Raw genomic sequence first — 24617 nt, 5'->3', positions numbered from 1 at the left:
TTGAAATAATTTCGATATCAAACTACAAAAAATTGAGTGAGCAACAGTGCATCAGTATAGAGTCTTGTCAGACGGTATAAAAGTGCAAGCTGGCCTGGCTCTATACTGGTAGCATAGACTGATGCTTCCAGTTCCAGCATGTTATGGTTTAAAGCAGAATGCCAACAAATGAGCCAAAATATTTGAAGAAAATCAACCTGGAGAAAAATATACTAAGATTTTAAGAAAAGTAAAAATATTTACATTCACAATTAATAATATAAGTTAATGAATTACTTGCATGAAAAACACACTAAGAACTAATTTTGCACATTCTGACCTAATTTTGGCAATTTTTACGTAGATTTTAAGTGCCATTTGCAATGTTTGAATTACTCTCTTTGATCACTTATCAATATTTTACTTTTTAAAACAAATTAAAAATTATATAATGAAAGATACCATGAATCTGGAGGCATGCTGTTTTAAGCACTTGTCAAGCTTAGATTGAAATATGAAATTATCATTTTGTATAATTTTTGTATGCATGTGTTCAGATAAATAAGAAATGTTTGTCAATCTGTTTATATGTCAAATCTTCTTTGCCATGTTTATCAATTCAACATTTCCTATAGTTATTGCTTGCAATGAATGTAAAAATTCAGGGTGTCAGAGAAAATACTGTCTGGTATAATCTTTCTCTCCAGAACGGTGTTAGTTTGCAGAGGTTATAATGTATTTATTAACAAACTAAGTGCCAAGTTATGCTTTTTTAGAAGGGTATAATTGTGGAAAACATAAAATTTGGTAGAAACATATTTTTTCTACAAGTTATATTGGACAAAGTATATTTCTAGACAAAAGCTCCATTTTGAGGTAGCAAAATATGACACCTGAACCCCATATTCACCTTGATCTCTTCAATGTCAAGTTTTCAAAATCCCAAGAAATTTCACAATAACTTTATGATTTGTTTACAGTTTTGGGACAAGGGCATTTATGTTTTAGGAACATATCTTTTTTATGTTGTTCCTAGTCATATAGTTAAGTATTAGTTAACATTTGACCTTGAATTTTCATGAACTTGACCCAGTGACCTACTTCTGTATCATAGAAAGTATTACCTTGTCTAGTCTACACCTGCTATATAAGCACTATTGTTTATGCTCCACAAGTAGTTGATTAGATTAGTATGCTGAATTTTTGTGAGCTCATGATAGTTATATTTATTTCAAGTGTACCAAGTAACAGCTATGAAGAGGAGAAATATTAAAGCGGCCTCCACCTTTTCTCAAGGTTTAATATGTTATTTTCATTTAATTGTCAAATCAATATGTCTCCCTTTATGTAAATTAGTTAAGCAAAAGATTTCCTGATCTTCTATTTAAAAACAAACATCACTGACGCGCTATTAATAACTCTCAAAACGTTGTTTTGAAGAAGGCTTAATGTTGATGTGACGCGCTATTAATAACTCTCAAAACGTTGTTTTGAAGAAGGCTTAATGTTGATATGATGCACTTTTCCAAGATAAAATTACTGAAATTCTTAGTTTGAAACAACACAGAATTGTTTTTCTAGAAAAAAATAAAAGCTGAAGGCAGCTTTAATATTAATTCTATAGCAATGTTCTATTTGTGGTTAAACATTCACACAGATCTTATTGGAAATAGTCTGGTCTGAAACAAACAATCCTTTTCTTGTGTAGGAAACTTGGCTATTATAACAGACATCAAATGAAATAAATGTACTTTTAGCCACAGACTCTTGAACTTTTGGCATTTCTTGGAAACTTTAAAGCTGGTTTGAAAATGATGCCTGGAGAATGTCTTAACACCTTGGGCAAACATGCAAGTGATTTGTCTAATTGCACCATTCATGAATGCTTTGTTAATAGCCTTTGTTATTATTTTCGAATCATCGAAAATACTGCGTTCAAGGATAATGGGAATCTGCATAGATGGCATTAAAATGTTTCCATTATTTATTTGATGTTGTATTTTCCTATGGTACAATTGTTTCAGTTATTAAGTAATCTGACGATGAGTCTTTATGGAAAGTGAGATATGGAAAATATTTTACTTCAAAGTGATGTGTATTCTATATTCATATTTTTTTTATTTCATTATACATTGGTAACTTTTCACAATATTTAAGAAACATGATGAAATATAATAAGACAATTAGAATATAATTATCTCATTGAAACTATTCTTTGTATGAATAATTTATGAATATTGAATTGTGTATGTACATGTATAACATGTTTTTTGGGACAGCTCATGTAAGATCTTGTGTTTGAAATTGTTTAAAGTTCTTTATGTATAAATATTGATTTGATATTTCCATGGAATGTTGTCATGGAAATGAGGAGTGAAGTGTTCATAAATGTTAGAATATGTTAAAATGTAATATTGTTTATGTATTATGTCATAAGAAATGTCTAATTATCTTAACTATTAGAATGCTGGAGCCAAAATATAGCAGCCTTTAGGCTTAGTAAAACAATACAGTCCACACTCTATTTATGGCCAGGCCAGCGTGTTAATCCATGCAGTCCACACTCTATACTTTTGGATGAACAACTTGAATTTTCGTCTTGATGTCCGATAAGTAATAAAAGACATTTTGCCATATTAGGGCAGTAATCACAGTATATAAACGATTTGTACCCCAACCGGATCTTGTGAGAAGATCTCAACATCAGTTCAGTACAAACAGGCGGGGTGACCAATGAAACTTTTTAAGACGGCTTGCATTCAATCTGAGACGGTATGTAAACATTTGAATCATATTAAGAAATATTTTTTCTTTGCTTATAGATACATTTATATCCAGCTTCTTTAAATTTTTGCGCATAAAACGCTTTGCTCTTCGCTCAGTGTTTTGTTTATGTCAACACACGCCGATTACACAAGCAAATTTATGCATAAAATTGTTTTATTTCACTATTACTCATATCTGAATCTTAACTTTATTGTCTAAACTTGTCTTACCGCACAGACACTTGTGTGGATATCTTTGAATATTGATAAAAACACAGTAAATAATAGAGGCGAACATTCTGATAACTGTACCCGTCTTGCTAAAACAATTTTAATGATCTGTACCTTACTTGTGTTTTCACTGAACCATAACTTGCGAGTCACTTTTGATGATTTTTATTGTTTTTGTCCTATGTTCCAAATTATATCTTGCAGAATATGAAGTTATTGTGTTACAAGAGCATGACACATCTTTTAGTTCTATTTAAGTAACCAATACTGCACATGAATGGACCTTCATCATATTCTCACTTTCCATGGAAATACAAGCATGAAGTAGCTGGTAATACGAATTAGATTTTTAAAATTATTTCTTGACAGGAATTATCAACCAACAAATCTTATCTTCATTTACCATTCATTTTTCTTTGAAAAGATATAAAGCTAAGATATAACATAAGTCCAATAAACGTTTCTAGTATTAAGTTCAACGGCATTGTTGTTAGTCTTGACGTGACCGTTATTTAACGTCCATATCAATCCATCCTCCTCGAAAGATCATCACAGGATTACTTATTTCAATATGTTGAAAGCTTTACACGTACCGTTGATTTCAATATGTTTCATATTCTCATATTAAAATGCCTTGACTTTCTATTTCTTACATGCGCGACTAGGATCACTCATAATAAATCATTTTAAGGAGTTTCCTGCATATTGTTGTTAAATGTGTGAAAGGTAGTTTTCACTCTTGCAAGTTTATTTCCACTTATTTTTAAATAGTTTACAATCTTGCCAGTGTCTAAGACAACCTGTTAGTTTTCTTTGCACACAACTTGAAAAGTTTATCATCTGCTATCATAAGTGATCTTAAGTCAAAAGATATATATAAATCCATTTCCTTTCTATAAATTGCCATATACATGTATTTCTGATGGATTTGGATGAATCATTTGTAGTTGAGGGTCTTGACAGTAGCTTTCGTGTAACAAACATTCCCCTGAAAACACAACTTAAATGTGGGATCTGTGGAATAATTTGACTCCAAGTTTAGTCATCTGTACTAAAAACGTATCTTTTGGAGGCGTTTTGATTTTTTTACATTTCTTGATTGGAGATTAGTTTTCAAGTCCTCCTTCTTGTCTTGAAACTTTTACTGTTTTTGTAATATCATTTGCTTTTAAAGTCCTTTTTTTATTTTTTTCATTTTTTTTCAGTCTTTGGAGTATGATTTTAATGTTTATGTTATTGTTGTCAAACTGAGAAATTGTTATTTTAAGCTTTTGTTCTTATGTCATAATTGTGAACAATAGTGTTTCCGATTTTTTTAAAGAGAAATGGGACAATTAAGACAACTGAATTCTTCCATTTTGCCTGTCAATAAACATATAAATACGTTAAATGATAAATGTTCTCTCCATTAAATCTTTTAAAATACTCACAAGTCAGGGTACAGATAAAATTCGTAAACTCACAAGTAGGGTTCACAATCACCAGCAAGTAACGTTCAGTTTACGAAATTGACCTCCTTGGTTAAACTCTTAAAGGTTCAAAATACATCAATATTTTTTGCAGATGACTAAATTATCGTTTGTTATTGATTATTTTAGTAGTTCGATATCACAATTCAATGCTTAACTAAATAAACCTTGAAATAAGACAGAGTTTTGTTCGTGTTCAGTGTTGATCACATGAAAGCAGTTCGTGAGTTTCGATTATTTTATAGCTTTTATGCTAACATGTATATTTTGCATAACTTAAACGTTTAATAAAGTTCTTTTCTACGATATAAATAAAGATTTACTAACCTAACGTCCATAGGTATCAATATAAATACCTATATATTAAATAAGTCAAGCGTCAGAAAATGGTTGACACTGACATCTTCTCACAAGATCCGGTTGGGGTTCAAATCGTTTATATACTGTGGTAATGGGATAAGTCCTTGTAAATTTAATAGCAGTTAATCAGTTATTGTACAAAGGAGACAATTTGTCAAAAAAGGAAGCTGGAACAGTCAAATTAGGAATTCAGCAAAATATAAGTGCTAAAATGTATTGTTTTTCTGTATGATGTTAAAATGTTATTGTCTGAATTTATTTATGTGTATAAATGTTAAAGAGGGCTTGAATCTGATGGAAAGTAAATTGTGATAAGTTTTTGTTGTTGTTTCTTTTGTATATTTATCCAACTGAAGTCTCCTGATGAATTCGAAACACCTACATAAATGCAAAATAAGCAAACTTGTAAAATTGATAGACCTTTTATATAATACAATTCACTCTATTGAAGCCACTTAGTATAATGATGTACCTCAGAATAGGATTTGGTGTCTTTCACTTATTATGACAAGAAGTCCATAAAATTGCCTTTCTTGAGGGTCCTGTAAGAATCATTTCTTTGGTAAAGATCACCAAAGTGGTTTAGGAGATATATAAATAAACTTATACTGTTTTACATAATAATAATAAGTACCCTTCATTATAGAGATTTGTGTGCTGGTGCCTTCTAAATACATACCTTTTGCTAATGTTTGAGGTGATTGGGTCATGGTGAAGGTCACCAACACTTGTGATCTTCTTTAAAGCAGCAGTTTCAATAAAAGGTTTCCACTGCATTAAAATGGAATAACTAAAATCAGTTCTTTCCTTATTTTTTCAGTCACTTTTCACCAATTGAGTTCTGGTGGCAAGAAGACTCCCCCCAAGACTCACAACCTGTACATGTAATGCAGTCTCCCAACCTTTTACGATTGGCTGTTTAATTCTAATTCTTGAAGCCATTACTATGCTAAATATCTTAAACTGACTTGTCCATCTGTCATTCTGGACAAAACCATTCATCATTTTTAATTTTTTTTTTAAAAACATAGAGAATGGATGTACCAGCTGACCACTGTATGCACAGGTAGAATCTGTTGTTATCAGCAGGGTAAGAGATAACAAGAGAGGTTGGACATGTCCAGAAATAGATGATAAATAGACACTAGTTATCGTCCGGAAACTTTGACGTCGATCGACCAACCAACCGACCGACAAGCTGACTCCTATATACCCCCCCTAAACTTGGTTTGTAGTGGTATAATTATCTGGAACTTGGCAATCAGGGGTACAAACTTTTACCTTTACAGCTATAAGGTGTATTGTAACTATTCACAAGTGATCAGCAAGTTGTCCTTATTTTCAATATATTTACTAAAGTTTTCTTTGTAAAAAGGTTGTTTATACCCTGTGATAAGATGGGAAAAATTCAACTTTCCCGAGTTCTGAGTACATGTAAATTGTATCTTAAGTCATCAGTATAAGGGGTCACAAATGGATCATGTTCAAAAACAAGACAATAAATGTACAATTATTAATCTTTATTCAGTTAAAATAAGTCTTAATTACATATGTTCACTAAACTGAATAATTACGTTTCAAAAAACAACAGTCAATTCAGAGAAGAAAAAAAAATACAACTTAAAATGCCTTATTGTATTTATGAATAAACAGAACACCATACAGGTGCTATATGACTAAGTAAATACTAAGAAAAACATATCACCCTGTCTACATTGACTTCTGGTCAGTGCTTAACATGGTTACTGTCAAAATAAGGGAAAATACGTAAACGTTTTCACTTCTGGTCAGTGCTTAACACAGTTACTGTCAGAAATAAGGGAAAAATACGTAAACGTTTTGACTTCTGGTTGGTGCATAACACAGTTACTGTCAGAAATAAGGGAAAAAATACGTAAATGTTTTGCTTTCTGGTCGGTGCTTAACACAGTTACTGTCAAAATAAGGGAAAAAATACGTAAACGTTTTGACTTCTTGTCAGTGCTTAACACGGTTACTGTCAGAACTTAACATGGTTACTGTCAGAATGAAGGAAAAATACATAAACCTTTCCCTTATTTTAAAATTTACATTTATATACCTTGTTCTAAACAATTTAAATACAAGTACATATCCAATTATCTGTCAGTAAAATGCAATCATATTAACATATAAATGTTAATTATTCATTAATAGTATTATTATTAGAAATAGTAAACTGCTTTGTTACATACATATAAACATGTACTGTATATAAAGAAATGTTTATATAATTTAGTAGATTTCTTTTATCAATTATGGCTGAAATGAAATTTGCATTATTAAAGTTTTTAAATTCGATGTTATAGTTGGAGTGATATGGCCTTTTAGTCAGCAGTTATTACACTTTCGATGATAAATTAAAATATCATATTATATCCTATAAATAGGCTATACCGAAGTATTTTACAGAACGTGTTAGGATTAAATATAAAAAAAAACAAGATCCTCTGGTTGACTATTGTTAAATATTATTGATTTTCATTGTTTAAATACATTAAAATATTAAACTCTTTTTTTTTCACTGCCATGTCCTTAATGATCAAATTTCTTAGCATATAAATTTTTGAACTGTGATACTTATAACCTCAAAATAAACGTTAAAAAAATGCATTGTTTATTTTGTTAAAATAAATGGTTTATTAATAATCAAAGTAAAACACCTTTTTATCATTGTTTTTAAACGTCTTAATAATACACAGTATACCATACATGAAAAAAAAGAAGAAAAAAATTCATAATTTTAACCAAAAACAATTTCTGTTATGTACATATTTATCAACCTGACATAATACAATGTACGATAAAAAAAACATTTAGCACACAGAGTTAATTATCTGTCCTTGTTATATGTAAGAAAACTTTTTTTTTTCAAAAAGAACACTGTCCTTGTTATATGTAAGAAAAACTTTTTTTTTTACAAAAAGAACAAACTTATTTCTACATATTTAAATAGGGTAAATTTTCTTGCTTATAATATATGTTTAACAATTAAAATAATATGATGTAAAATTAATATAACACAATTAATGGGAGTAAAAAACACAAAAAACAAGGTGACTCATTTATAAGGGAAGCATAACTGATCACCAAGTTTTTAGTATTTTAACTTTACATGCATTTTTTGATAAAAAAAATAATATATGACCATAAAATTCTTAAATCTAAAATTAAAGTGACCATTTTACATATTCATCAAGAAAATGTAAAATTTCCATTTTTCACTTGCCAAAAGATTTTCCTTTAACATTCCTTGTTTCTTTGTAAATCATTTTTCCCTGATATGAATCAAATTAAATCTAAAAAAAATTCTTGAAAAAAAAAAAAAAAAAATAAGTAAAAGAAAATATACATATAAAAATAAAATCCCTGTTTTTGGAAACAACTTCTTGGCAAAAATTAGGAAGAATATTTATTATAAATAAAAAAGCTGTTTTCAGAGTCTTCACTGTTTTCTGGCAAAGCTGTACTAAATTCAGTGATGTATAAACATATTAATGAAAACATGTAAACGTAAACATGTAAATGACTTATGAAAACATTTCGTTATGTTAACATTTTGGTATAAACATGTATAATATAAGCACATTGCTCAATGTGCAAGCCTTTTATCTATTTATACAAAATAAGCACCTTCAAACTACAGTGCCACTTATGTATGTCTTCTAAGATAATAAATAGATTCCTAAATCTCCATATATTTCCATGATTTTGCATAATTACAGGAACTTCTTTAGGCAATACCTCACACCCTATCACAAACATCAGTAAATACCCTCTTATTTATGTCACGATCTTGACGGAAAATGTTTTTCATGTATGTAAATTTAGAAATCTATTTTCTCAAAGCCATTACTTATATTCATTATTGTTCACATAGGCAAAACAAATTTTATCGAACATAGTAAAGGAAGCATTTATCCGTAATCAATTATACACAGTACTGGTATCCCTTGACATTTCTTATCCTTCATGAAAACTTTTAATCCAAATCATAACATTTTGAATATTTCTAAATACGCTTTTTTCCCTAAAAATAGAATGACATATTTCTCTAAATATTTTTTGGTTCTACATTTAGAATTTATATGGATTTAAAATCAAAACCTTTTTTTCTTTTCTTTCTTTGACAGCTGTTAAAATGCAGGAACAAATGTTGACTTTATTATATCAGTAAAGGCGGCCTCTTTTACGAAGCTTATATAAATTCGCCTGTAAGACATGTCAGCTATTAGTCGGGGGTACTAAGTTAACTCTAAAACAATAGTTAAGAAATTTCCTTGCATCCATGTACTGTTTCAAAATGGCACAATTTAGATATGTAAAAATACTATTTTCAACATCTCACATATATATGAATCTAAAAAAATGGCCATTAATTTTAAGTGAGTATAAAAAATGGTTATTAAAAGAAAGATTTAAAACAATAAACGTGATGAAATTCAATGATTAAAAGAAAACAAAATTAATTTAATGTTGGTGCTTGGCAGAGAAAAGAAAGTGCTTTACTAGAAAGAGTAAGGACTGCTTTTTTCCCCAAATTTCTCTCCTGAACCAGTGCCAGATGTGATGATCAGATCATCTGGTCATAATCGAAATGAAAATCAGATTTAATGGGGAAAAAATATAAAGTCAATTTTTCATAAAAAGACCTATAAATGAGAACTTGTCTGTTCATTTTCCGTATGAAACAGCTAACAAATAAATCATAATGATACTGAGGTATTATAAATCAGAACTGACAAAATAAATATACAAATACTGGCTTGTATATAAAGTAAAATGAGCTGGTGATATCTTATTGCTTGTACTCTAGGGGAAAAAAAAATTCAACAAAAATATCTTCAGATCTGAAAAAAAGGCGAAAAATAAAATCTATGATGCCAAATTTACAAAACGTGTCAAATTCCACTGACTAATTAATTAATAATCAATGAGAAAGGGAATTTGACATCCATGGTAATGCTGCTGACAGTGATGGAGAAAAAAAAATTAGAAAATATTTCATGACAAAGCTAAATGATAAAATATTAACTTATAGGCAGTATTAATCAATGAACAATGTAAGTTTGATTCATTTTTAAATGCAGTATTTAAAACCCTAAAATAGATTCTTAAACAAAAACTATTTCCTTAAATAAAAAAAATCAAATCAAATTGTCCTCAAAAATTTACTATCGTCCATATAATTAAATTGTAAAAATACACAATATCAAAATCTAACATTCATGTAAATAAAATGTACAAACACTCATTCATGCTTTAAGCATCATTATTATTTAAAGAACAACACAGAATATTTACTACAGACACAATATCTTACACTATAAAAATTCCAATGCTTCTCAACCTAATTGAATAGTTCGTTAAAACAATATATTAAAACTATGCATTTCCTGCTTAAAAATTTTCAACCAAATTTGCCAGGAATGTTGGTGTCTTTTTTTTTTGCCTTTTTCTCTCCCCTTGAATGAGGTGTATCTTTTATTCAAGGTGCATCTTTTTATAAATACAGCAAACACCACTTATAATGATATCACTCATAATTATTTACAGCTTATAACAAAGCTGTTGATTCAATCCCAAATCTTGTTTTCAATTTGGTCGCCTCTCGGATATAACAATACATTTTAAGATCCCATGAATATCATTATAGGCGGAGTTTACTGTACTTAATTAATTACCAATACTTCAATAAAGTATACTCAATTGGAAAGTTACAGGCCTTTTATATATTCATATTATGGTAGTAGAGAGTTTCGATATTTGAAAGCAAAAATTAAAATTTTATATATTCTTACTAAAGAAAAAAAAAGACAACCAAAATCAACACATTCCTGACCGAAAGGTTTTCACTTATTTATGCTTATAAAATCAGTACAGAAATCATTTAAATTACGAAAGACTTTCTACATACAATTATGAAATTGATTCATTACATGAAATCAACACATTTTCCCCCATACATACAGTCATGTGTTTACACAATGATCCCATATATGTCATTTCTCTGTGTAAAGGTGATCATGATACACAATGATGGACATAAACAACACTGAAATATGACAAAGATTTAAAGGGGCACCCTCTACAACAAAAAAAAAAAAAAAGATAAAAAATAATTCCCATTCTATTCCCATTACTCTAAAAAAATAAACATATTTGATTTACATTTCTTCTGAAATCTGAATTTTTTGCATCCAAGACAAGTTGGATTATTTTGCTTATGTAAAATTTTGACTTGTTTAACAGTACTTCCCCAGGATATTTTGAGGTATCCCTTAAAATCAAAATCACTGAAATATTTGGAAACCTTCAAATATAACATTTTACTCATATCAAATCAAACAGAAAATGACCAAAAAATCAGTTGGTTTAACGGTAATGTAGTTGGTCTTTAAATATCTTTTAGTGTTGGATTTAATCTAAGACAGCAGACAACCTACTAGCTACAGGCTTGCTTTTTAACTCTGTTAATAATTATGTAAATTAGAAATATGTAGGTGTGGCGTCGTTGGTAGTTTACCCTCTATCACGGCAGCAAGCCATATTGAATTTACCAGAGTACTTCAGCCACCGCATTAAAAAATTGTATCCCTTAAGATCTCTTTGTAACTCTTAAATTTATCGCAGTAATTTTTCGTTACTGTTCAATGATAAGAGTAGAAATATTAATGAATGTTTCCAACTACGTAGGACAGTTGTAAAACAAATAAAACACAATTAATTTGGTTACAGAAATTCCTGCAATACTAGACCATTTTTCCAGAGGTTATATCAATATAAATCCTTCATAATAGTAGTTATACATACATAACACTAATACAAAAAAAAAAATTTAAGCGAACGAAATACAAAATCACAATGTTTCATTCAATAATTCATCTGGCATCACATTCTACACATACTGGACACTCGTGTAAAAACTTAAAGCTGGTGTAAATCTAGCCGTTTTGCACTTTTGTTCTTAAAACTGTCTAGTTACTGTCAGTCAAGGAACTTAATTTGTCACTTAATAACTTTGCTTTCTCGATGGGGGGGTCGTAGATGCCATTTCAGTCATCATGATATAACATACGCTTTCCTCATAGTCTCTGTCTATGCTTTATGGAAATACGATGTTGCAGTTCAAAATACGTTCAACAAATGCACATTCGGAGCACATCTGTGTGCAAAATAATAATGATGTATGGTCTCTTTTCTACATATTTTATACAAAAAAATTATATATTACAGAGATTTATCACGAAAAACATTCTGTTTTTTGTTTTTTTTTGTTTAATCTATTTTTTCAATTTCACAGCTACCCAAAATTTGAATTTGGTGGAATTCACATGCTTGTGTCTTTGTGGACAAACTCTGTTACAAAACTACTTGTAGAACCATGTATATGGTTGAAATGATTAATAAAGCACTTGTTGATACGGATGATGCCCCTGAATCACCCACTTTTTCTCCCTTCTTGTTTGGCTTGTTAATGTCATATTTTGGATTATTTGGATTTTGGAAGTCAATATCGCCATCTGGTGGCTGGTTAGGTCGTAGAGGTCGACGTGTTGGGTACACGGGACGTAGAGGTCGACGTGTTGGGTACCCTGGTGATTCATCCTCATCATCAGATCCCTGTCCGGACCCAGAACCACTTTGTACAACATCATCATCATCATCACCATCATCTCTACCGTCTCCACTAGCAACCACTTTGTCACCTTTAACTTTATGTCTTCTGTTACTTCCACTGCCCTCAAGGTCATCCCCACTTGCATCAATATCTAAATACAATGACAAATACATTACTATGCTTCATTGAAATATTCATATTGAATATAATGAATTTAGTACTGAACATTTTGAAATTGTAAGGTAATTATGCTTTTAATTCAACTTTGAATTCCTCTTATATATAACAAGACAATTAGATTTTAGCAGTTGACTAATCTCACTGCTTGAGAATTTGAAAAGGGGCATAACTGTAAACTGATAACTTAAAGAGTTATGGGACCTGTGCCCATCATGTTAAATAATCGCAGAAAACATATGTGTGAAGTTTCAACCCATTCCCTTCAGTAGTTATGGAGATACCAACTCGCACACAAAAACTTGGTCAAAGTGTGATGCTAAATGGATGAGTATAAAAGCTCTCCCTAGTCTTCAAATAGTCTGGCTATCATGAGCAACCCATGTTGTAGATTAACTTCATCTGTTAAAAATTCTAAGTTAAGAAGGGGCATAACTCCAAAAAAGATTGCTTTCAGAATTATGCCCCTTGTCTTACATGATCAAAATTTCATACTGATACCTTTTGAAATGGTTGAATAATGGGCTACATTAAAGATTTTGCAAAATGACAATGCAACGATCATAATACCTCTACTTTTTCTTTTCCGAAATACATGAACTAAAAATTAATAATGTCATTAAAACAGTGCTTAAATAGGACAAAATGAGAATACTGTAAATGTTAAAATATCTCCGATACAAAAAACTGACACAAAAATACAAACATAAGTAAACATACTGTATTGATTTAATGATTTCTTTTAAGTTGATGTTGTTTTCCAATTGTTTTTGTTTTGTTTTGTTTTTTAACATGTAGAAGTAAAACAGATTAGTCAGTAGTGCAGCAGAATAATATTTCCAGGTTTTCAGGCTCAAGTTCTGGACAGGCTGCACATTTATTGACCTGTTATAATAATAACATTTTCAAAAATAATTACCAATATTAGAGGGACTCCATTCAACATCAACACCATGATAGGCATTGTGTAGCTTTGTGGTGATCAATTTCAAGTTGTAAATTTGTACAGAGATAATGCCATTGTCCTCTTGTACGTCCACGGTCACTTCTGGATTGTTCACTTGATATATACGTCCATCCTTCTGTACCTCATGTATATACCTACAAATACAACAATTGTTACTTTATGAGCTTACTTTACTAAACAAAATTTATGTGAACAAATTTTTATGTGGAAAAATTTGTTTTGACTCAATAAGTAAACCATTAGATGTACAGTACCACCTATCGCTCTTATCCCAGGCAAAGCAAATGCTCCTTTTCGCATTGATCCTTATTAAGTTATTTGGTTAATTGCTATATACAGATAGAGAAATTAGATTTACTGGTACAGAAAAATTAATAAACATTGGTGCAGAATCTCAGAATACTTTAAAAAATCTTTTTTCTTTTAAGTTAGTGTACCACTTTATCAGAGTTCTGACCTGGCACTTAACATAATCAATTTATTAATTAATCAATCAATTAACCGTCTAGTGCTCCTCCCCTGGAGTATCTCTCCCCTAAATGTTTCTAATATTTTTCTCTCCTTTGTTCCTGCATTAAATCATATTACAATACTTTCATGACATAAAGTAAGCCACCTTGTATCATCCTAATCATAAAAGCAACCTTTAGATAAATTCTTGTAACAATAGAGACAATGTGATATGCTGTCTAGACATACAAATTAACCAGACTTCATATTATCATGATTTATCCCCCTAAAATATGATTTTCTGAAACATTTTTTCACACAAAATGTAATAGAATTCCCAAGATTCCTGCTTTACTGTCTGTGAATAATCACTTACAATGTTAACTCTATATAACGGACTTAACCTGCTGTAAAACTTGAACTTTAAATTGCTATTTAAAGGGAATTCCAACGTCAATTAGAAATATGTTCATAGGACACAGATGCACCAACACTTTTTTGACAGTTTACAGATGGATAGTAGGGCATTGGGATAAACTTAACCAAAGTGTGATGCCGACTCATGAATGAGAACCATAGCTCTATACAATGCACTATCTATTGAGCTAACCTGACAGTTCACTACATGGATGTGCATGCTGGCATGGCTTAATACTGGTTCAAAATGGCTAATCAGCAAAGAAAATGGTTAAGTTAACCCTAAGATAATATCTATATTTACTTTGCTCGATCTTGACCATTCCAACAGTCCTCATCATTATCTGGCTGGTTGGCTATCTCACCATTGCATATAGAATATGGAAGCTGAACCCAGAAATTCTTTGCCACCTCAACCTATAAAAGTGCTCATAATTAGTCTTGTAAATAATGTAACATATTCAAAAGAATGAAAAAGACAATAAGTCATGTACAAGGTCACTAGTTCAGGAGACTGCAAAAAAAATAAAAAATGCTGCACTTCTTTTTTTCTGTTAAGGTACTAGTCACCCTTCAATGCAACACTAAAATTCTTCCTTTAAAGCATTTGACCCTATTAAAATAGCTTTTTTTCTTATGTTTCCATGGTAATAAAGATCATTAGAATAATAAAATTGCTCATTTTCTGACAAAAAAATTATATGTGAAGGTTAAATGCAGAAAACTCCGAATTAGAAGAAAATTTTAGTTAGTAATTTTTTTTTTATTTATCCAGTAAACAAAAAGACAAATTTTTATGAAATTTAAAAATCATGTTGCAAGCTAATTTTACAAAAGAAGTCAAACATGACCTTCTGTCATGTCAAATTTGCAAGCATGACATTCAAAAGACAAAGTAACACAAACAAAATGACATGTCATAATTTAAGGTCGATATTTTATCAAGAAAGATTTTTTTTCTCTTACCTTGTCCTTGATATCTTTAACAAGACGATCAAGGTTTGTGCCTGCAGCAGTTGCCTCCCTTTCATTACTCTGACCACCACGAGCATATGTCATAAATTCTTTACCATAAGCATAGTCTGTATACGAGGACTCGTCCCTCTTGTAGCGGCTGTTAGTGTTTCTCCGTGGCTGACCGCACCCTTTGAAAATCTGAAAATATACAAGAAAAGACGACATATGAAAATAGCAGGTCAGGTGACAAGATGACAGTCATGTAAGACTAATTATCGTGTATTCTATTTAGAAATGCTCCTTTACTGTTTTTTTTATAATAAGCCAAACAGAAGAGTTCTATCATGGCTGGGGACCCAAGAAGCTTGCACAAGCATATGAAGGCACCTGGTCAAAGCAATTTACCTTTGTAAGCCATATTATATAATTGAACTTGTTAAGACTACAGTATAACTTCGACAAAGCAACAACCTTTGAGAGACAAACATTTTCATTGTTGCTTAGAAGTGTTGCTCTACAGAGGTAAAATACAGTAAAATACAACTGTTATGTATAGTGGAATAAAGTGGAAATTTTTACTTTGGGAAGAAATCATTATATAGAGAGGTTAGCGCTCTACAATTTATAGCCATGATTCACAGGTTATACTGTACTTGTGTAGAAGAATTTCTGAATCCCGATTGGGATTTATACCTTCACATAAATCTAGCAGGTTAAAAGAAAGCTCTATGCAAAAAACCTTTTGTTCTCATCAAACATATACATGTAATTGTGGAAAAAAAAATTCATAGGTTCATAAAAGCTGAAATCTTATATATGTCTATAAACAGAAAATAAAACATTTCTATGACATTACAGAAGTACATAAAAGAAATAAGATACTGGTCATGTTCTGTACAAATCACTTGGAATAAATGACAGGGGAAAAAATCCAATCAGGATGGAAAACACAGCTATCAATAATAGTATTATAACTGACAGATATAATACAGCAGGAAAAATGACTTACAATTTGTAACTATAGACTTATACAGCATTATCTGAAATTCATTTATATATTTTCTGTCTCCAACATTTTCGAATATGTCTACAACAAAAGCCATATAATTCTGCCATAACTGAATCAATTTCTAGAAAATTGTGCCAATAAAATCCTCAAGTAATTTCTACAGTGAATCACCAAATAAGGCTTTTTACAAGTAACTTTCACCCAATCTTTGTTTCTACGTCAATTATTGCCCATTTCCTCTTGCTAAAAGCAACCAATCAATCCTAATAAAAGCAGACGGGCAAAGCAGACGGTAGAATATAACAATCTGGAATTAAATTGTTCAGGGCAATCTTCTTGGATTTTTCCATTTACTACCTGTCAAGTATACTAACTGTGGAATAAGAACTCCAATTTCATGGTGTAACAGGCAGAGGACAGTCTGATGTGGCATGTCCAACGCTTTTTTCCCTTTCTTCTGAGAAACAAAGACAATAATGACAATGGTTCAAATATAAAGGTTAATGGCCTTCTTTCCTGTAAATTTCTATAAGCGAAATTAGAGTCACACCCACGCATGACAGGTCATGTTTCGCTTAATAGTATAGAGGACTTCAGCGCACATGATGTCATACGATTTTCATATTAAACAACAGTATTTCAGTTCTATACTGAATTCTCAGTAATTACAGCTATTTTAACATGACTGTGCTCAAATCAGAGCTATAAATAACTTCTTTCACAGAGAACAGATAAATATTACATTTCATCTTGATATCAATTAATTTTCAAAACTGTATTTTTTTCTTTAAATAATTGTTAAACTTTGTCCAGACATAATAATTTCTGTGGATTTCTACGCCATTTGTGTACCAAAAAAGACCCCCACCAGACGAAAATTTACACTTTCCAAAGTATTAAATTTTAGAAAAAATATTTATTTCAAAACTTAGAGAGAGACTGGTATTTTAAATGTCAAATGTCTAGCCATTCCTTTTTAAAAAACATTTCAATTTTCTTTAAATCAACATGACCCTGTAATTTTTGATGATGTAAATAATCATATAATTTTGTGTATGAGGAATGGAAATCCTACAAATACATTTAGTTGTCAGATGCCTGTCCTACACGTACATATTAGTTGTCAGATGCCTGTCAGATTTTTAAAGCCAGCATGCTCCTTAGACTCCACTGACACTACCCATGTTTTTCCATCTGAAAAAGTTATTTCCCTTTTCCTCACTTAAATCACTCAAAACACTTTTCCAACTAATAAAGTTAACCAGTTTTACTCAAGATTTCCTTCATTTTTTTTCTTCTTCGTCTTTTTTTTTTTTTGAAACTTCATGATAACTTTTTCGCATCTGTGTAGTTTCACCACACGCATAATTTTTTGTATTTTCTGACTGACAGAACATATGTGTATCAATCAGCGGTGTTGGGAAATCGTTTCACATTGCTGCACTGTGCCATAGCATCACTGATAAACCCATTAGGTGATAACATTTAGGAAATTCCACACCTACCTTTTTTTTTTTTTTTTTTGGTTCACAAGTAGATTTATGGAAGCTGATTCTATTAACTTATATTGCTTAAGTATGATAGTCCCTTGTACATTGTACCTGCAAACTATTAAATCCAAATGTTCTCAAGTTATTGCTAACATTTTAGACCACAGATTTGCGGACACATGGGTATAATTCTCTAGAACAGTATGAACTTGGTTGCTTTTCTTTGTTTTTCTTTTTTTGCATGTTTTTCTTTTTCTTTATTCTTTTATCAATTTTAACAACAGTATTTTGGTCATATCAACTTAACCAGCTTTCCTGGATAACTAACCAGTATTTAACAATTTCTCCACAAGTGATACCAAATAAATCAGTGGTAAGAAATAAATGGCCATGAGATACAATTTCCAAGATTGAATGTAACACAATGTCTGTACTTGTGGACTTGAACAATCAGAACTGATCAATTCAATGTAAATATTTGTTTGCGCAGTTCTAGGCACTTCCTACTATTTTAGCAAGTAAAAATCATTTTAATTCATTATTTGCAATTTTATCTCGTAAAACAATTCCACTATTTCCTTATCCATATTTTCACATATAAACCCTATTCCATCACTCAACATCTACTTATCATTTTTTATTTTCAATCGTAAATTTACAGTAAAACATGTTTGGCTTTTCGCTATAATTACTTAGCCACCACTTTAACATTTCAAAACATTGATTGCCTATCCCTATTTACCATTTCATGGCATATTACCTTAGCAACGGTTTTAATAAATAATTAGCAACAAGTTTAATATATAAAAGTATTTTATTCTTGGCTCTCTCAGTCACCATGTCATATAATTATAAAGAATAGCGAGCCTATTATAAAGAACAAAAGCCTCTATGAAACTAACCATAACCCTAGAAAATATATCAAAAACGTTGGCTGCAATGGTGCTTACAGAATTATTTATTATAATAATTTACAGATATTAAGACGTATAAATTACATCTTCAGTAACGTAATTATCAGTAAAACTTGCTGCATTTTCTCCAGACATAAAAATATATCGAAGACTTAAAAAAAATGTCTGCGAAACAAAGACGTCTTCTTTGAGAGAGAAGTATTTATCTTTGACAGGCATCTATAAAACAGGTCAATGATCTACGCCAATTCATGTCTATTACTCATAAAACGATCTGACAGAAATATTTCAGATTACATTTTTATGTAGGAAAAACAATGAATCGGTTATTAAATTTAAAGAGAGCCCTGTTACCCATTTTCTTTCTCGTAATCTATGTAAATGTCATGATTTTGTTTCCTATCACTTTATAAAACCCATTATATTAGCCGTTTAATCAATAGCATTTCTCAATCTTCAACATGTAAAATTGATTTCATCTTAAGAGAACATTTATAACATAAACCACTTCTGTATAAATTATAAGAAAAGACTTGTTCAGAAATAAAATTTGTTCACCAAGTCGGAAGTTTTAGTGTTCTGTGACCTACAAAGAATGAAACTGTGGGACTTTAATTACAGTTGGTTAAAAATAAAGGAAGTTTAAATAAGTCGATCAAACCATCAATTAAAGCTTTAGTTTCAGTGGTATTTAAGAAATTATTCTAAAATTGGCTCATAAATATCTTAAAGATGTTCATTTGAAACTTCTGAATTCAAAAGGGGGCTATATAATTAATGTAAAATGCATAGAAGCGAATGCCCCTTTATCATGTTATTCAAGTTTTGATAATGAAACAATTACCTGGACAGTCACATACTTTGAAGTAAATAAAGGGGTTGTAACTCTCACAAAGATCAAATCAGAGTTATCCAACTTTGTTCACTAAATGTTATTATATACACCACATTAACTGGCTCAAAAATACAAGTGTAAGAGTAGTAACCAAGACGATGTAAGAAAAGACCTATAAACATTTATGTAAGACAATATTTCAAAGTTTTATTTAGAACAGTTAAAATAATGACAAGTGTATAGACCACTGTAGAAAAATGTAAACAACCTTATAAGACATGTGTCAAACCTTATAAATATACAAAAACATTGTATTTATCATCCCAAACAGATTTTTGCAGGGGAAAAAAAACAACAACAATGAAAAGATTCAAATAGTGACAAAGCTGCGTCTGAAATTTAATTCCTCATATCTCGGAAATCATATCTGAATAAGCAAATAAATATAATTCAAACTGCATTTTCAAAAATTAAGTTTAAATATATCAAAACATAATCTGACATATTGCATTTACAACACCTCTCTTTGTTTATTTTCACTTCTCAGATAAGCTTTATCATTTTAACATTTCAAGATCATTTCGTAGGAAATAATTGATGGCCTGGAAATCTGCTATTTTTCAAGACTTCCTCTCTTTCTGTGTTTCTTGTCTTATTGAGTACTTTTCAGACTCAAGATTTCTTTTTGAAATTTCTGAACCGGATAACTGATTCTTTTTTCATAAATCAATAAATCACATTTTTCGTTTTGTCAGCTACTAGGGGGGCAAGTTTATCGTGATGTTTATAACAAAAATACTGCTGTATGCTTCTATACAGATGCAGAAAAAGACTCTGCCTTTATATCCGGACAAGCGTTCAATGAATTATATCAGCAAACCTCCAGATTCATGCTTATTTTTATATTCATGAAAATCTTGAAAATGTATCAAATAGTAAAATATTAAAAGCGAACAAAGAATGTATAACACTGCAAACAGCACTTTCAGTCCACATAGATAACCAAATAAAAATGTCAAAATATACACACAAAAAGCCAGAAATATATAGCGATAAATACTGTGTGAGATTTATTCATTCATTGCATGTAACATTTCAATTATTACTTGAATTGAATATAATTATATTTTAAATTATTTCTTAAAATCTTCGTAAATTTTTCTTCAGGTGAATTTTCCTGAATTTGTTTTTGGCTCATCTGAAGGCCTACAGCTTTAACTTACAAACATCGAATTAGAAAAAATTACCCTTTCTGTAACAGTAGTACTGTCTTCTTGGAAGTTCATGATAGCTTCTGATATCTTCACATCTATAGGGTCAACAACTGTCTCAATGTTGAAAGGACCTTCTAGCCGCTCTGCCACCAACTTCAGCGCTTCTGTAAATACATTATCACATTCTGAATTAACATTTTATACTTTACACTGTTTATCTGTTATCATATCAATTCCTTTTGTAACATAAAATTATCATAACCAGTAATTTAATATATTCCTATGATATATGAAACGTATACAACCAAAACTTCAACATATCCCTTTTGAAAAAGAGTTACCATTTACTATACATGTATCTAAATATTTTGTTTTGAAAAGTTAACATATCATTTTTTGAAATTTTAAAAACTTCCATTTAATATGGAAACCTTATATTATCAATAAACATATTTCCTTTTGAGAAGAAAACGATCAGTAACTTTATAATTTCCCTTTAACAAATACAAAACAGCGGGTAAAAATCATAAAGGGGAGTAACTGCCACAATAAATATCAAACTATCAAGTTCTTATGAGAAAATTTTTGTCATTCTGATACAAAGATCCCTCAGGGTATAGAAACAATAAGATACTATAGCTGATGACAATATAAACATAACATCTAGTCCCTGTGGAAATTAAACAGACAAATATATCATAGGAATAGCCTGTAGGAAATAAAGCAAGCATTTGATTTGTTCTCTTTCAGGGAATTGAAAGTAAATCAAATTGACATTATTTCAATCATAGTCTCTGGGATAAAATGTTCCCAGTCGAATGGTAATTTTCGGTAAATGACAGTAAGTAGACAATGAATATACAAAACAAACCCAGAAATAGCCAGATATTGGCTTGTGAATAAACAATTATAGTGTTTTTACTCAAGCTGAATATAATATTAATTATCATAGTGTAATTTGGAACAAGATGTCAAAGGCTTTAATTAACTGCTGAATCACTTTTATTTTCAATACATTTTTATTTTAAGGTTTTGGTTCTCTTTGCACCAGCACAATAGAGGTCAAACGGTGACTTTCGAGAAATACCTCAGGTGCCACTCCGTCCATTATTTCAGGCATGAGTTAAAGGACCATTGAGGTTCCGTACTTCCCCACACTTAAGTACAACAATGTCATAGGGCTGTCCTAGTTTCATTCTTATAATTTCCTTCTACAACTTTCTATTATTCAAACTACTAAATTGTTTTGGTTCAAGATATGGATAATTTTCATTAAGTTTTAGACAACTGCTAACAATACATTTTATTTCCTGCACTTTTGATATGAGCTCATGACCTTTATAAATGTTTTTGGCCTCTCCCATAGTTTTAATTCAAGGTTATAATTATTCTAAAAGGCCAATAACAACAATACGCATTTAGGGCGGAAGAACAGACTATTTTTTTTTACATACTTGAAAAAATCGTGCCTCTCGGAAAAATCTATTAAATAACCACTCACATAAGTATCAATTCATTCTTTGCCAACTTCCTTTCCCAGGAAAACAATATATCTAATGACATAAAGTAAAAGAAGGCTAATGTTCATATGGCTGTATAGATCACTTAGACTAATTTTGCTTCATTCTTTCACAACTACAATTCACCTAAAACTCATTTTTTTAATTTATTTTTCCGCCTATTATAAGTTCTATTATGTGATTCATCATTAGAAACCTTCCGGGGTATTTGAATTGATATTCAATGCAAAAAACAAAATGGTACTTGAATGAATATTGTTCTCTTTCCCATTGTTTAATTCTTTTTTTCCCACAACCATAATGTTTCATTACAATGATATTTGTCACTGTTAAACTGGTCCAAGAATGTTAAGATGGTATAAATCAAGCGCACTCATTCATATCACATGTATCATCAGAGCTGTGCTTGTGTTATTTTTTAAACAATCGCAATGATAATCAAACTTGATGAATTCCTATAATGACCATTTTAAGTTTATCAGGCCAATGGTGTAATGACATTCATAATTCTATAAATATCTAAGGGAAATGAGCTCATTTCTATTTTTTCTAAATCTTATATTATATTTAAGTAAGACATTAATTCAAAATGTTAATTTCAATATATATTTTTTAAGTTTGAACCAGGGCTGTATATCCTATTTCATTAAGTGTTGTACAACTGTTACATTTTATGTATACAATTAATAGAATCATTTTACACATTATTGAATATTTAATATTCATGCAAGCAACCATCTTAGAAAAATATAGGGCCTTTATTTAACTTTAGGTCTCTTAACAATAATGTAAGGTATTTAACCGTTACGAATCTAACACAGATGCCGTATTAAATATCGGACAAGAACAAAAACCGCAGACCGAAGCGGGACCCCTATCATCAAATTAAGGCTATCTTTGAGACTTCTTTTCATTCATTCGTAAAATATGAAACTGTAACAAAGTATCAACGACAAAGGATTTAAAGCTATCCTCTCCTAAAAAAGAAAAGGTAGAAGGGTACATATCAATTATCGCTAAATCTATTTACATGGGTGTCCCATAACCAAAATGGTGTCCCTATATAATACACAAATCACTGATGTACCAGTGATTATCTATAAAAGATGTCCTCAACTCTATTGTCCAAGATCAAGACTTTTCCGCTTGTTAAGAAAACACTTTGAATAACCCGTAAATGATCAACCAATGTGGTCTGCCTTTATTCATCTTAAATCTAACGCATAAAGGATATTCATAAACTTAAGATCAGTCATTTCTGTTAATAAGGTTTCAACTCGCAGTTCAAACTTGTTATTAGCACAAAGTTGTTCAAAAGTTACAACGATCTTAAATATTAAAATCTAAAGTTATGAAAAACCAAATAGCAATTGATTTTGTGGAAATTTCAGAAAAAACTATGGTGTGTACTTAATGCGAAAGTTATATTCCCTGAATAATAATAAAATAATTACATCAAACAGTGATTGTCAATATAAATCTTGATCCTAACTTGGAAGAAATTACCACCAGAATTATGTTGTCTGATCAATTAATTCATCATTGATCGTTCCATTTAGCAAAGACATTGTTGTTAGTTTGAACAAGTAGGCGGGAGAAGTAATCTCTCTTTTTCCCCCCAGTCCCACCTCCCAATGGTATAGTTATATCAACAAAACATCTGCCATACTGACATTTAAACAATTTCTTTGTTCTAATTTAGAAAAAAAATAAGTATAACAAATACAGTAATGTTTATTTTGTAATTTTGTTTCATAATTGCAATAACATGTTCTTGGGTTTTTTATATACCAAGTGCGCTTTTGTTAGCTGTTACTTCAATTTTTTTTTTCAAACTTATAACTTGGTTTTTGCCCACTTACTTTACAATGCAAAGGAAAATCTCATGGGATGGTGTCTTTGCCAAGCATATTTACTAACCAGACCATTTATTTCATTTTAGTTGAGACTGGAAGAAAACAGAAAACAACAGGGACTCGAATTAATCAATTATTTATCACCATTGTCCAGCTTGTTCATCCAAAATTGAGCTCTTAAATACAGCTTAGTTGTCCATTTATACGTCCAAATGTTTTTATCCCCGTTGCATTATCATAATGCAATATTAGCTAAAGCCGTCAACATCAGCAGGCGAGCATTTGTGGCGGACTTTTTGTAAATCTTGTCTGTCAAAACTGATAAATGAATGACGATCTAATTTGAATAAAAAAAGTATTGGTAAAAC

The 24617-nt window shown here is 30.5% G+C and overlaps 1 protein-coding gene across 1 annotated transcript in view; it reads right to left on the bottom strand.

The window, feature by feature from the left end:
- Positions 1–8243: 8243 nt before the first annotated feature.
- The window catches only part of LOC132720424 (glypican-6-like), a 95371-nt gene continuing 78997 nt past the window's right edge, over positions 8244–24617 (bottom strand). Inside the window, exons 6-10 of the mRNA XM_060704567.1 lie at positions 20907–21037; positions 15421–15609; positions 14759–14871; positions 13540–13721; positions 8244–12594 (exon numbers count right to left, since the gene is read on the bottom strand). Coding sequence (XP_060560550.1) covers positions 12185–12594; positions 13540–13721; positions 14759–14871; positions 15421–15609; positions 20907–21037 — 1025 coding nt within the window. The 3' untranslated portion in view covers positions 8244–12184. The remainder of the gene's footprint in view (positions 12595–13539; positions 13722–14758; positions 14872–15420; positions 15610–20906; positions 21038–24617) is intronic.

This window comes from Ruditapes philippinarum, unplaced genomic scaffold (genome assembly GCF_026571515.1).
Source record: "Ruditapes philippinarum isolate M1 unplaced genomic scaffold, ASM2657151v2 ctg1599_1_1_1_1, whole genome shotgun sequence".
NCBI lineage: Eukaryota > Metazoa > Mollusca > Bivalvia > Venerida > Veneridae > Ruditapes > Ruditapes philippinarum.
Note: the sequence above shows the minus strand (reverse complement) of the source record. Positions and strands in the feature narration are given on the sequence as shown.